This window comes from Antedon bifida, chromosome 8 (assembly GCF_963402885.1).
Source record: "Antedon bifida chromosome 8, ecAntBifi1.1, whole genome shotgun sequence".
NCBI lineage: Eukaryota > Metazoa > Echinodermata > Crinoidea > Comatulida > Antedonidae > Antedon > Antedon bifida.
In genome coordinates, this window is record NC_136233.1 from 5,155,056 (window position 1) to 5,169,453 (window position 14,398).

The following is a 14,398-nucleotide window of genomic DNA, read 5'->3' on the forward strand; positions in this document are numbered from 1 at the left end:
GTATTAGAACTGGGCCTAGGCCTAGTATAGGTACTAGGCTAGTGTTCAGAAAATCTAGGCTAGGCCTACATATACTAGGCTAGCCTAGGCCTATATAGGCCTACTACTCTAGGCCCTAGCCTAGGCCTATATAGGCTATAGAATAGGCACTAGGCCTATAATATTTAGTATAAACTATAACTATACTATAGTAGGCCTAGGCCCTAGTACATAGTCTAGGCATAGCTAGCTACTACTCTCTCTCTAGTACTAGGCCTAGCCGGCCTAGCTAGGCGTATAGTAGGCCTACACTAGGCTACTACTAGGCCTAGGCCCTCTTTATTTTTAGTAGGGCCTACTTCATTTTAGGCCTAGCCTAGGCCTACCTACTTATTATTATGCTTACCTACCTACAGTATTACAATATATGGTGCAAAGAGGGCTATTTATTATGGCCATTTGTTTGATTAAACACTGATACTAAACCATGAAAGCTAAAGAAAAAAAACAAACATCCAAAGAAGATTTACTATATTACAGACTATAAAAGTTTACTTGTATTTTATTTTAAAGCTTTATATGTGTCTTTGCTTTAGCACTGATCTTGAAAGTGGAAATATTCTACTTCAAGAGGAATTTGAAGAAAGAGTGAAAGAGTTGACAATGGAATGGAATAGCACAAGATCTAAACCAAAACTTAGAATATTAATGGCTGATACACGTGCCAATAGAAGAGAGATCATTGGAAAAGGAATGCCAGTTAGTGATGTTGTAAAAACCTTTCCAGTTTTTAAAGATGGCTCTTATGTGAGTAAATTGAATACTTGATTTATATTTTTATATTACCGTAATAATATTTACAAAATTATTTAAATGGGCATAATCAGCTTGATTGTAAGAATTACACAAGTTCTTAAATGTGTACATCAATGCACTGTAGGTATCTACCTGTCGAGCTGGTTAATTTACATTTACATAGGCAGATGTATTGTGTGTAGCTATGGTAAATTAATTGAACCGCTCCTCTGGGACACAACTATTTGTGGGATATCCAGGGGTAGTTTTTTTGCAAACAGGTAATACAATAATGATGTCCCTTTAATGAATCCCATGAGTGCATGCCCCCTGAATATCTATAAACAGGGATTCAAATCTATTTAATATTAAACCTAACACTGGCCTTTTTAATCTTGATTGATTAAAATGATTGCATTTATTTACTAACCGGAGTCAACAGAACAATATTAATTTAAGTATGTGCAACTATGCAACAAAATATTGTGCATTCCATCATTGTTTTATGATTTTTGCTATTTTTTTAGATTATGGATGAGTTTTGCTCAATCATTAACCTATCAAACCCATCAGAGGCAAGAGAAATGATAGAAAAAAGAACAAACAACCTGTTCAAGATAGTACGACAGCTTGCTAACATTTCAGAAGAGGTATTGTAGAGTGATGTTTATTGTTTATGTAATCTAATTGCCCATTGCTATTTAAATCCTCAGTTAGGTTGTGATGGGTGGATTTCTTTAGTGTGAGGATAATTATTCATTTTAAGGAGATTAGCTATGGACAGCTCTCTTTTTTCAGTCTATGCGTTATGAGGAGCTTGTAACACAGCAAAACTTGTTGGCTGATTCGGTCAACATGGGAAGAACTTGTAACTACTCACAGCAGCTTTGAACTCGTAGTAAACGAGTTCAGAGCTGCTAGGAGCATTACCTGAATCGTCCTACGAGGTTCATCGAGCTACGCGAGACTTAGGTTGAACAAATCTTGGATTGATAACTGGTAATCTCTTCTTTTAATTGGTGCTTAATTTGTATTACTTTATTTTATTTTGAGGGAGCTGAGGATGATTCGATTAGACTACTAGACATCCTGGAGAAGAAGGTTGCCGTTGTCAAAGGGAAAGGTACCAGATCCAAGACCGTCATGACAATGTTGGAAGTAGGTGATTAGTTAACATATTGATTATGTATACTTTGATTTTCATTTGAAGGTTAATATTTTAGAAATTAAATTACACCTTTGAAATCAGAAAGTCATTTTATTTAGAGGCAACAGACAGATAAATATACTTTTATCAGAAACTTGTTCATAGATACACTGTATAACGATGTGGTTATGAAAGCATGTGGCACAACGGTAAGGATTTGGGCTTCTAATCGAGAGGTCGGGAGTTTGAACCCGAGTTAGTACCACTTGTTTGTGTCCTTGGGCAAGGCACTTTATCTGCAATTGCTTCTCCCCACCCAGGAGTAGTAGTGGGAACCAAATAAAATAACTGAAAATGAAAACAATATACATTTCCTAATATTTCAGGTAGAGGAAATAGACGTATCAGATGATGTTCTGGCTAAGAAGCTTCACGTGAAAGACAAAAGTCCTCTTGCCCTACGCATTGTGTGTATGGACGGCAGTACAAAGATGATATTTATTGTTGGTGAAGGGCAGTTTATAAACTGTCAGAGTGTGAACGCTAAAGATGCATTGATTCAGCTGCTGGGAGCGTACTACATTTTCCATTTGAATTACCCTGCCATTTATGGTCAATTGCTAGGCTTCCTACAACAACAGATACTGGAACAGCCTTATCCCTTTTTCAAGGGCACACTGTTCCAAACATTCTCTACCAAAGTAAAAAATGCAAAGCAATGATCGCATTTACAAGATCTGAAACAGTGACAAAAATGATTGCTTTTTTCAATTTTGTGTTTATTACAGATTCTATTTTACTTTAACACCATGCTGTTTACTTTTTAACACCATTCTGTATATAAACATGTTTTAGCATTAATAAAGTGTTATCCACTCATAAACGTGTATATGTGTTAATTCTTTTAACGCCTGAACGTGTTAATAATTTGGATCTTTAACACTTAAACGTGTTAATAATTTTTACATTAACACTTAAACGTGTTTATTAAGTGTTATCCGAAACGTGTTAATTTTAGCGTTTAAACATTAACACTACTTTTTACAGTGCATTAATGTATGAAAACATTGTTTTATCGAAGTTGATAATGTAAGCTATTCACATTAAATTAGCCTAATAGGATAGATTTATGTTAACATTATTGCGAAAATATCAAGAAACAAAAACAACAGTTGTTGCTGAATGCAACCGGCAAAAATAAACCGGGAAAGGGGGTCCTTTCAAATTTAACAGACACTCTGTTCATTCTAAATTAAGCAATTTATTCCCTCTGTCTCTTTTGTATTGTCTCACACTAGGCATTATTCGTACATAAGATAGCGAATGATTTGCTTTGGTAGTGGAAGCGAACTTAACTTTGATAAGTCATTTCGGCTAAAATAGTCGCGAATAAACAACAGGGAGAGATGTTTCAAAGACCGGGGAGTATCGTTCATTGTAATCAGGTGTGATCTTAGAGGATCTTGCAGCTTCTCGAATGTTGCCATTGCTGTCATAAAGACAAACAATATCTGATCCTTCAATAACAACACTCGCTGTCTCTTATATGTATGGCAAACCAATCAGAAGTGGTAGGAGGGTAAATGGGTCATCTCGAGTGAAACTAAATGTCCAGACGGCACCGTTGTTAATCAGAATCCTTAATTTCTCGCTACGCATGCAGCCCATGGCTTCCTAATCGTTATTAAAGAAGCTTTGCAACTTCAGCTAGACGTATTCCATCGGTGTTTCCCCAATTTCTGTCTGCGCATTTTGGGTTCGCTCCATTTGAACCATTTCCGAATTGCACATTGCACTGTGATACGCGCGCTCATCATTTGCCGATTTGTGTTGGTACGCGCGCGTTTTAGTAGTGAATGCGGGTCAAATTGTACTATGGAAACGGCAATAATAAACATTCAATTGAACAGCTAAAACGAAGAAGATCGTTTTATACTGACCACATCTGCTATTACTAACTAGAAATCTAAGAGAATTAATAAATGGATATGCCAAATGGTAAGATAATTTACTTATGTAGTATTTTTATTATATAATACTGTAATTGCATTGAATATTAAATTGATTTAGGCCTATACTGTACAACAATTCATTTTCATTTCTTTTGTTATTAAGGTCCTGTGCATAAGTCTGGGACCCGTCGTAGACATGAACCGAACAACCGAGAGCGCTCTCTCGAATTACCGCCATCGTTTAGAAGACCTAAACAAGTTCCAGTAAATTCAACAAATGATTCTGATGCTGGAACAATCAGAAACTTGCTAGCAAGTGCCCGTTCTGAGATTCAACGGTTTACTGATCTGATGTCCGATTACGTCGACTTAGCCGATAGACGAGTTAAAAATTTACAAGAACCACCGGCTGGTGCTTTCCCCGGAGGAACGACAGATGAAAAAATACAATATTATGAAAACAGACGTCGGATATGTGCACACGCATACGAAATGAGTTTGAAATCAAGAAAACGTGATGAAAATGCGAAGAATTTACAGATTTTCCTAGATGACGGTTTTAGAAAGAGATATTTTCTGAGAAAAGAAATGAGAATGGAAATGAAACGCGAAGCAGAGGAAGAATTTGCACAGCGATGCGAATACATAGTTGAAATCAGGCAACGTAAATTTAATCGTGCTAATAGTGTAGCCGATGTTCAAGAAGTTGGACATTCTCGCTCAAATGATGAGTCACAGGCGTTACTGACTAAACGACAGTTAGTTGAGAGCGAAGATAGGAATAGAGTAATGGATCATAGTGCTGGTGATGGAGCAACGAACCGACACCAAGGAGATGTAATGGCACGTCGTGACGAGACCACGACGCCAGCCATTGATGTTGATAACGCAACAGTAGGCAGTAATCAACAGGAAGGTACTACTGCCCAACCTCGCCGCCACCGTTGGCGAATTCGTGTGCCGTGGCTTCGACGGATCTGGCGATGGGCACGCAAGCATCGACGGCGAAACAGCAGAACTATCCCGGATGCTGCAGCAGACAACCAATAGTGGTTTTTTTAAAACTTTCATGATATTTGTATTTCAAAATGTGAATTAAACAAGATTTCATAGCAAAACGAGTTTTAAGTATTATTTTTCACACACAAGAAGCTGGAAATAATTCAAAAATCAAAAGCTTAACATTTCTGTTTAAAAAAAACTCTAATAGCATGGTATGTAACATCATACAAAAAAACACACTTTTTCCTCAACGTAAACAAACACCTATTTCGACACAACAGTCTACTGTAATTTTGTAGCCAGCGAGTCCAAAGAACCTCGGCCCTCGCAATGTCTTGTTTCTGAAAACAATACTATGCGGGGATCGAGGTTCTGGTACATGAACATGGTATACCAATTATTTGTAACTCCCCACCCTTAAACTCACTGCAGAGGCGGTCGCATAACTATTTTAAGGGGGTTGCCCAAGATTCCTCAGAGGGCCGTAGACACTGAGTATTTGCGCCACAAATTTGTTAAATGACACCCCTTGATGGCCGGAAATGGTACGCTCGCACGTAAAATTCACGATAAATAGAAATGATACTCTATATCGGGCTACACAGTAGCAAACAGATCGTATCACGCCTGTTTTTTCCGCCGGTAAAACACAAGCGAAAAACAATAGGATAACATTGTTTGGTAGGTACTTCCGGTAATTTAATAAATTCTAGCAATTAAAATCAATGAATAGAAATTAATTATTATCAATTAATAATTAAAAAAATTTAGAACAAAAATGTGAAGCTGCTGCTATTAATATATTGAGCAAAACGTTAAATTTTATTATTTTGAAATAAATGCTGAATAAGTCAGTAAAACCACAATTTCCTAAATTCATTTTCATTTATCCACTATAAACTGTACAACCACCATCGAAATTTACAGAAAGAAGCAATTAAACACTGTATTTCAAAGTTCGGAACGTCCGTAATTATTACGGAAATTCGCCCAAATATTACAGAAGTAGGGAAATGAAGATAAATATAGTCTTTTCCAATGCAGCAGAGTTATCAGTTTACCCTTTATAAAACAATTACAGCTGTACTTGTTTGTAGGCATCATGAAGATGAAGTAATTGAATGTTACAGTATGTATGATAATATTTTGTCTTATGATTTTCTATTTACATAGATTTTGCCAACAGATTTTAAAAAGTCACTAGTTGTAGTTGTGGCTTTTTCATACAGGAGCCAGAGAGATTGGATGTGGTGTTGCAGCTGCAAGTAATGAGGTTTCACCTGGCGGTGCATGTCCTCAGCAGCGACCCCTACTTCAACTATACTAGTTTACTCGCGCCTCAATTGTGGAATGAGGATATACATTTCAAGTTCAACCTGTTATGCCATCCTGGAAACAAGTTTTAACTTGCCATTTAAAATAATTGCATTTAAAGTGATTGGTCGATAGTAAAAGAAGCGTGGTATAAGACACCTTCCAGGGCTAAAAAAAGAGGGTTTTACTGTTACTGTAGTTGCTACCAAACCAGCAGTTTGTCAAAACAGACCTTTTACTTTTACAATTACAGTCACAATGTTTATTTACGTATTTTTATTTTTTATAAAAAATTCGACAAAACCTGTCAAAACGAACTGTCCATGTTTGCTAAACATACCTTCAACATCATTATTGGTGCGGATTGTCATCCTGAACACACTCCAGGCGCTGACAGGCTCTGGCTTTCAATGCATAGAATGCCATTGGTATATGCGTTGCCGGTAGGAATGGCAGGTTCATTAATTGTTTTATGTACATAGGTAGCTTTGTTTTCTCGATAAGTTGTTGCAAGACCAACTTGCTGAACATGGCGCCAAACAGCCTGTGACCAATGAAAGGCACACCATGGCGCCAAACAGCCTGTGACCAATGAAAGGCACACCATGGCGCCAAACAGCCTGTGACCAATGAAAGGCACACCCTTTTATTTCTACACCCGGAAAGACATTCCGAACAGACTGCCAAGCGCCTATTAACAATTAGAAATGGATAAAATTGTATAAATAATTAAGTTGTATAAATATATAACTTTACGGGCATAGAAAAAAATAGATAAGAATTTGAGGAATGTTAGTAGATATTTGTACAAACCTTCATGACCTGCACTGAGGAATGGTATGGTATGGCTTTCTTGTACCCATTTGCTGGCTTACTTAGCGATGTGCGCGATACTAGAGGTATGCTTTTGCCGTGTGAATATGTAAATTTATTTTTTTAATTATTTTACAGGTCTCAGAGAAATGTGTGCCAATAAAAATGACCATTGATTGTAAACATCGTTTATTTAGGCATATTTATTTGTTAACATTCATTTAAATGTAATATTTTTATAGAGAACGTACGTTTGTGTCTTTTATTTAGGCCTACGCAGAAAACATTTAATTAAGACAAATTCATTTTACTGTTAGTAGGCCTATAGTATTACAATTCAATTAAGCCCAGGTAAAGTACCAACAACGTATCATTTTTATATTTATCAATTTTTAGATTCAATAAAAACGTTATGTAGGTTTATTGGTTATATATAAAACTGAATTAAGAACTCCCTGTTTTAAGCAAAAATCCTGCAGGAGGGCTATGGAGTCTATGGGAAATTGCGTGTAGATTTCGTGCTACGTGTTTTTGCTGACCGGGATTCCTCTTTTATAAAATAGGGTATTAGGGTGTCAAATATAGACGACGCAGTAATGATATGATCGTTTTCCATAAATGTTTATTTAAAAATTCAGTGAAATGATCATACACGTTTGTTTAAGGCAACTAAACATTTTGGCAGACGTTTCCTCTATAACAGCTACGTGTTTTTGCTGACCGAGGATTTCCCTTTTATAAAAAAAAAACACGCACTTTTAGGCCTATAGTTGTCAAATTATATAGACCGCAACAATGACTACGATCTTTTTCGATTTATTTTTATTAAATAATTCAGTGAAATGATCATATACACGTTTGTTTAAGGCAATTAAACTTTAATAATAGATTAATAACTTACTAAAAAATATAGAATGCAGCAATCAATACAGTAGGTATGGGCCTACTTATTAAATTTAATTGTCTTGAACTTCATCACACAGGAATAGAATAAGCAGTCACTGACATCTTCCACACGACACAGATATATATATATATATGGCTCTGCTTCCACATGTAAAACAGTGCCCTCAATTATTAACTTGGCAAGTACAGAGTATAGTGTATACCCACAAAAGCTGTACGAGTCTGAAATATAAAAATTATACTTTTTAGGTCAGTAGTTTTTGCCATTATAGTATCGATCATTATGATTGGTACCTAAACGTGTAATAAAACTGGGTTTAATTGTAATATAAATATAATTAAATAGCATTAAACATGGGTACGGGCCAGCCCATGATGGGTACGAGTGAGCCAACTTGTGGGCACGAGTAAGCCAAAATGTGGGTACGAGTTGCCGTTGGCATGGGGGTACGGGTTGACCTGTATCCCATAAAAAATTGGCCTCATAGGCTAGACCTCTAACTAGGCCTAGTACGTAGTAGAGTATAGGGATGTACTACTAGTACTGTAGTACTAGGCGTAGTAGTAGCTAGGCCTAACTAGCCTAGCTAGGCCTACTACTACTACTACTACTAGGCCTAGGCCTACTCTTACTAGATAGTATTAGTAGGCCTAGATAGTAGGTAGGGCCTAGCTAGGGATAGTAGGCCTATACTAGTATAGGCTATGTCTATAGGGTTATCAGACGATCGGGACCGTCACGATCGGGCACAGAAAATGTTGTCCTGATCGTCTTCAGTGTTGGGCCCGATGTCTCATTCGCTGGGCCCGATTGTCTTAGCACAGGGCCCGATATTCTTGTGTTCGATATAATTATAGGTAGGCCCTAGTAAAATCGATCTTGTTTTATTTTGGTTCCGATAAAAATCAACATCTGTATTCGGTCTAGAGCATCCTGATACGCTTTTGTGGTTGTAATTGGTTCTGGTCAATATTTGTTGCGTACTGTATAATATAGGGATGAATGTTTATTTAGGACTAATGTAATGTTTGTTAAGGCAGTAGGCATAACTATAAAAACGATCACGAAATGTATAATAATCACGAAAATGTATTTAGCGCGCCAAATACAAAATGGCGCGACGCAATAAAACCCAATCGATTTAAAAAACATGACAGTCTTACAATGGGCCCGATCGTCCGTGGTCCCGATTGTCTGTTCCCCATAGTGTAGTAGTAGGTAGGCCTAGTAGTAGGGTCAAAGGTGCGTATCTCGAGCGATTACTTAGAGGGGTCATTCCATGTCAAATCACCCAAAAAAATGACATTTTATACCTTATTTTCTTCAAATTTGGTTTTTGGGTCAATAGATGATTTTTGTGCTACGGACGATGTCTGTGAGATGAGTAAAAAAAAAACATTTACATAGCAAAGTTAATTCAAAAAGGGTGGTATGAGAAAACTGTAAAATTTGGTTAAAAGATTGGCCTACCTGTAGTGTATGATGATGAAATGTTAGACATTTTTGTTCACCGCTTAAAATCCATTAAAAAAAATACAGAACAGTGTGTAAGCATAGGCGTTTGTCACCACTGTTTTTCTGCGATGCTTATACATTGTGTTTTTTTCGGTGGATTTTAAGCGGTGGACAAGATGTTAAAAATTGTTTTGAATCATACATAGATAGTAATCGATGTTTTGTGGTGAAGAAGCTGACTATTGAAACGTTTTAGAATGAACAGTTTAACAATATTTTAATGATTTAAACTTGTTTAGAAATATATATATAAGTTTAAATAAATGTTCTAATATTTAAGAGCATGTCAGTAAAACATATACTTGATATCATTTTTTTTATCATAAAAACCCTCCCGAGTGATACCAGGAGTAGATTAGTATGACCACAATCAGGTGATACCAGGAGTAGATTAGTATGACCACAATCAGGTGTTTTATAAAAGCAATAAAATTGCAAGGGAAGTATACAGTTATTATTTTTTTAGTAATTGTCTTGTGCAATGAAAATGTGTTAATCCTCCAATAAAAAATAATTTCTCTTCTAGAGATTTTAGACAAGCAAGAAGGGAATTAATGTTATTATACCAATAAAGATGACTTTAGCTTCCAGTTTAAATACATTATGTAGTATTTCAAGATCTACCAAATGTTGCTACTCAAGTTTTCAAGCAGCCAAACTGGTGAGATCATTAATTATGATTTAATAGTATTTTGGTAGAAACAATTTTACATAAAACAGACATCCAGATGCACGACGCATTCTGTAATTTCTATATTCAAATTCTTGAATACTACATACTGTATGTTGAACTATCAAATGCAGGCCTTTCTTGCGAAACTGTGGCACTAACTAGGCCTACTCCAACCAAGTCCATGTTTGCGTTCGCTTCAGCTTAGCCAAATTGGTATGGTATATAAAACAAATATTTACTGGGCTTTCATCGGGGCATGGTAAAAAATCTAGCCCTTGGTGATCTGGAGACATGCTATATCCCTCGACTTCATCTAGGGATATAGTATAGTCTGCAGATCACCTTGGGCTATATTTTTGCCATGCCCCTCAGCCCAGTCAACTATACTTCTGCAATTATACACATTCATTTTTTTTTCACTGAAAATGTTAGACATATCAGATGCAACTACAGTACACCTAATGCAGTTCTATGTATTCAAATCACTGCGATCGACACCTAATAACATTTTGTCTTGCTTCATGTTAAATGGTTCCTTTCTTCTAATTCTTTGGTATTTTGTTGTTCTTTTTCAGATTTCCAATTTGAATTCAACACATAAAACAATTGCTACATGTGCTGCCTTGAAGGACAGATGGAGTGATCCTACAAGCGAATATTTTAAAGACAGGCTTGTTAAAAAGGAAAATGTTGATCGTTTAATCTATAAATTCAGATCAGGGCTTTTCCTGAGATTATCTAACGTTTTCTTTTATGGTACTGCATGTTTAGGATTGTATCTTGCACCAGACATTATACTCGGTACTCTTGAACATACTTCATTTAATTTTGAGACATTTGCAAATGTAGCTGGAATTACAATTTCCACATTAGTGATACCTACAACAAGTCGCATATTTACTAAGAGAGTTGTATTGAAGCTGTACCACAACTCTTCCAAAGATACTTATGTTGCTCACGTTTTCACACCGTTTTTGCTTGAAAAGAAAATTCACTTTCATAGCAATGATGTGGTACCTAGTAAAAAAAAAATATTTTTCAACCTTACCACACTTCATGCTAAAGACTATCCTATGTTTTATCAGCCTTATAGGTTTGTTCTTCCGAATGATTTTAATCATCTAATGGGTTATGATAAATTCTGATATTAATAGAGTGCATTTTGAAAAAATAAAATCACTTATTACTATTAAGCTAAAGCTGTTTGTTTATTTTGTTTTGTTACAAAAGCTGGCATTACAACATACATTTTATAATTTGTTGGTTTTTTTTTAAAGTATGTATTATTAATACTTTTATAAAAACAAATTATTCTTCATGTGGAAATCATGCAAAATAATCTACATAGTGCTGGTTTTCCCTTTAAAAAAACATATTTGGATGGATGATGAAAGTTCATCTATAGCAAAAGCGGCACACAATGAATATTAATTGTAAACATTTTACCATAGTGTTTCAGGCATAGATCATTGATTAAGGTATTTCAATCCCCAGAATTATTTTGTAATTTATTTGAAAAATGCCATGAATTTGTATCGGGTACCTTTGTATCTATGCAGCTGACATTGGGAAAACACATGCTAGTATTTACACAAATTGGCTTGAACTTTAAAAAGCATTAACAAGTTCCAGGAACCGAGTACAAATCGTGTCAAAATAAACAAGATGCAAATTAATACATCTCGACATTATGATATCGAATATATTTTTAGTGAAGACAAAGAAACCTCGCCCAGCCTCTCTCATTTATCAAACTGAGGAACGACTACTTTTAAACACTTCAACGGTGTAAAAAAAAAACAGAAAAGGCCGGGGGGTAGCTGTAATTGGCATGGTAAAAAAACTTATCCGAAATATCCCGTCCCAGGTACCTGCAACTGTCCTATACTAAAAAGATAAACATGGTTCTCGATACTGGTTTCACTATCGTGGGTATGGGACAATGTCAACAATCAACGTTACATCTTGAACTAGACTTTTTTTTTATAGGTGACACTTTAGCGAGACTCTCTTTTAGGAAAGGTTAATGTTGCTCGTCTACAATGTGTCGACAAGCAAACTCTCGATAAAAACACAAACAAATATTATTTGCTCTGCTCAGGCCCGTAGCCAGGGTTTTTGTATGGTTTGGGCGACCCCCTCTTTACTGCGAACCTCATCCCTGACATGCCCAATACCTCACCCTCATATCTGAAAATCCTCAAATACGTGCCCCATAGTACAAAAGGTTATTCGTAAATTGAAAAACGTAAACTCGAATAACCTTCTTCCCTGCATGAGCGTACGTCGAGCGATACGTGTCTGTAAACGTCTAAGAGTTGCAAATGAATTGCCGATTTTCACCTGAAAAATAAATACGGCGAATTTTTGGTCCCTGGATGTAACATGATATTGACGCGTGTATCGTACTCATACGGTTAGCTGGGGCACGAACGATTCGTACAAAGGACACCGCCAGACAACCGCATACCTATTGTTTAGATCACTGGCAGGCAGCATGTATATCCTGTCGACATACATAAAAAAAAATGGAACGCTGCGAATTATGTAAGGATATAGAACATATAGGGCTAACTAACTAGAAGGTAGTTTTGTGGCCAAGTAGAAACAGGGATGGCCAGGTTTCAAAGACATTCCTTAAAATTAAATTTTAAAGTGGAAGGAACTGCCAAATGAAAATAAAATTAATACCTCAAAATGTACTTTTAAATGGCATGTTGGATCAAATATAATGTCTTACTGAATTTGACATTTTAATCAGTCATTTTAATGTGTTTTATCTATTTTTAAAGACGTTTAAATTGTTTTTATTACAAATTTCATTTTCTTTAATTTGTCTTGGATATGTTTAGGCCTATGATGTCTATAATATGTTGTTTATGACTCTTTTGTTTTCTAGTGTACCCTTTTTCTATAATGTATTCGTCTTTTACCAATATTCTATCAGTACCTGATGATGACCTATGGTCGAAAGTACTAGTACAATAAATGTTTTATTTTGAGGCAGAAACAATAACTTTGTTTGTTTTATTGTTTATGTATAACTTTGTATTGCAAGTTATGAGAATTCAAATGAAAGTCAATCAATCAATTCCTCGTACGGAAAATTCGCGCACTGTCACAATGACTTTCCACGTGCCGATCAACCATGGTAAAATGATAAAATCATCACTTTATGTTGCACGTCATCAGTAATGATACTTTTACCTGTCGGACTTTAACCCCGGCAAATCTTTAAAATTATAAAACATTCACGTGTATAATTCGTTCATTTTAAACTGTACTTTTGATAGATGAACTAGATGAAAAGCTTATAAATCCATCATAGTCGTCAATCCATTTACCATCTATCAAGAGCATTTCGCTGCAAAAAAGATGTACATCGTCTGCTTGTTCTTTCTTTCACACTTAAGTAAGTAAGCCTAATAGTTCACAATTCTAATGGGCCTATCTAGTTTAATTCAAATATTCTAGTAACATAATAAAAATTATAGTGGATAGGCCTACTGTATCTTTAGACGCAAGGGTATTAATTTTACGAATGAGGTACGTTTATTGTAAATACATAATATAAAAATAACGCTTAAAAAAGAACGACGTTTCGACTCCATCATGGGGTCATCAAGTCCAATGAATAAAATATAAAACAACAACTAATTAATTTTATACTTGAAATGTAAATTTAACTCTTATAAGCCTATTTTGAATCTATCTGTCTGTCTGAGTACCCGTTCGGCCATCAACATTGTAACCGTAAGACATAGCACACAATTTTCCGTATAAAGGTTGTAGATACATTTTTGTGGTGAAAGCCGTTCTATTTCCATAATATTATATGTCTGTCTAACAATACTCTTCATTAACGTGATGTCCACATTGTTGGCATAAAAGTGTAAGCTTTTATTATGATTTTCTATCAATGTATGCATATTCAATCAGTGGCGGATCCAGGATTTTGAAATAGGGTTAGGCTCGGGCCTAAAAATGGTGAGCTTAATTTGATGTCCTATCTTTTGCATTACAATTTGCTCCCACATTTTATATTAATTACCCAATGTTAAAAATAAGAAAATAAAAAAAACACAGAAGGATGGACGGACAGATAATCATAGACACGAAACTAGGTTCAATATCAATAAAGTTGACGACATAAATCCAATTTTCATGTGGAAAGTAAAGACGTTATATGTCCTACAGTTTGAGAATTGACGAAGGCACGGACATTAAGACATTAAAAAAAAAAAAAAACCATGCTAAATCCAACTAACTCGAAAATGTTACCCTATGTCTAACAATAAAAG

General features: G+C 35.6%; 3 protein-coding genes across 5 annotated transcripts in view; all 3 read left to right on the top strand.

The window, feature by feature from the left end:
• Positions 1–11,290, top strand: part of LOC144850866 (transmembrane protein 70, mitochondrial-like) — a 164,376-nt gene extending 153,086 nt beyond the window's left edge. The window contains exons 1-3 of one of the 3 annotated variants that reach the window (XM_078708356.1): positions 6,808–7,088; positions 9,951–10,085; positions 10,673–11,290. In XM_078708356.1, the coding sequence (XP_078564482.1) occupies positions 9,999–10,085; positions 10,673–11,242 (657 nt within the window). In that variant the 5' untranslated portion in view covers positions 6,808–7,088; positions 9,951–9,998 and the 3' untranslated portion in view covers positions 11,243–11,290. Of the gene's footprint in view, positions 1–6,807; positions 7,089–8,024; positions 8,158–9,950; positions 10,086–10,672 lie in introns of those variants that run through there. The other 2 variants (XM_078708354.1, XM_078708357.1) reach the window with 2 other exon arrangements.
• Positions 656–2,766, top strand: LOC144850865 (uncharacterized). Its single transcript, XM_078708353.1, has 4 exons — positions 656–786; positions 1,302–1,424; positions 1,828–1,932; positions 2,308–2,766. Exons 1-4 carry the CDS (start codon positions 688–690, stop codon positions 2,641–2,643), a joined length of 663 nt encoding a protein of 220 aa, XP_078564479.1. The 5' UTR covers positions 656–687; the 3' UTR covers positions 2,644–2,766.
• On the top strand, positions 3,838–4,923 carry LOC144850504 (uncharacterized). The gene is made up of 2 exons (XM_078707787.1): positions 3,838–3,919; positions 4,037–4,923. The coding sequence occupies exons 1-2, from the start codon at positions 3,904–3,906 to the stop codon at positions 4,921–4,923; spliced, it is 903 nt and encodes a 300-aa protein (XP_078563913.1). The 5' UTR covers positions 3,838–3,903.
• Positions 11,291–14,398: the final 3,108 nt, after the last annotated feature.

Bases quoted from the DNA above. Each gene is read 5' to 3' on its own strand.
- LOC144850865 (XM_078708353.1), top strand. From the start codon at position 688: ATGGCTGATACACGTGCCAATAGAAGAGAGATCATTGGAAAAGGAATG. The intron at 1,425-1,827 runs GTATTGTAGAGT...TTTTATTTTGAG, and splicing joins TTGCTAACATTTCAGAAGAG to GGAGCTGAGGATGATTCGAT. The intron at 1,933-2,307 runs GTAGGTGATTAG...CTAATATTTCAG, and splicing joins CCGTCATGACAATGTTGGAA to GTAGAGGAAATAGACGTATC.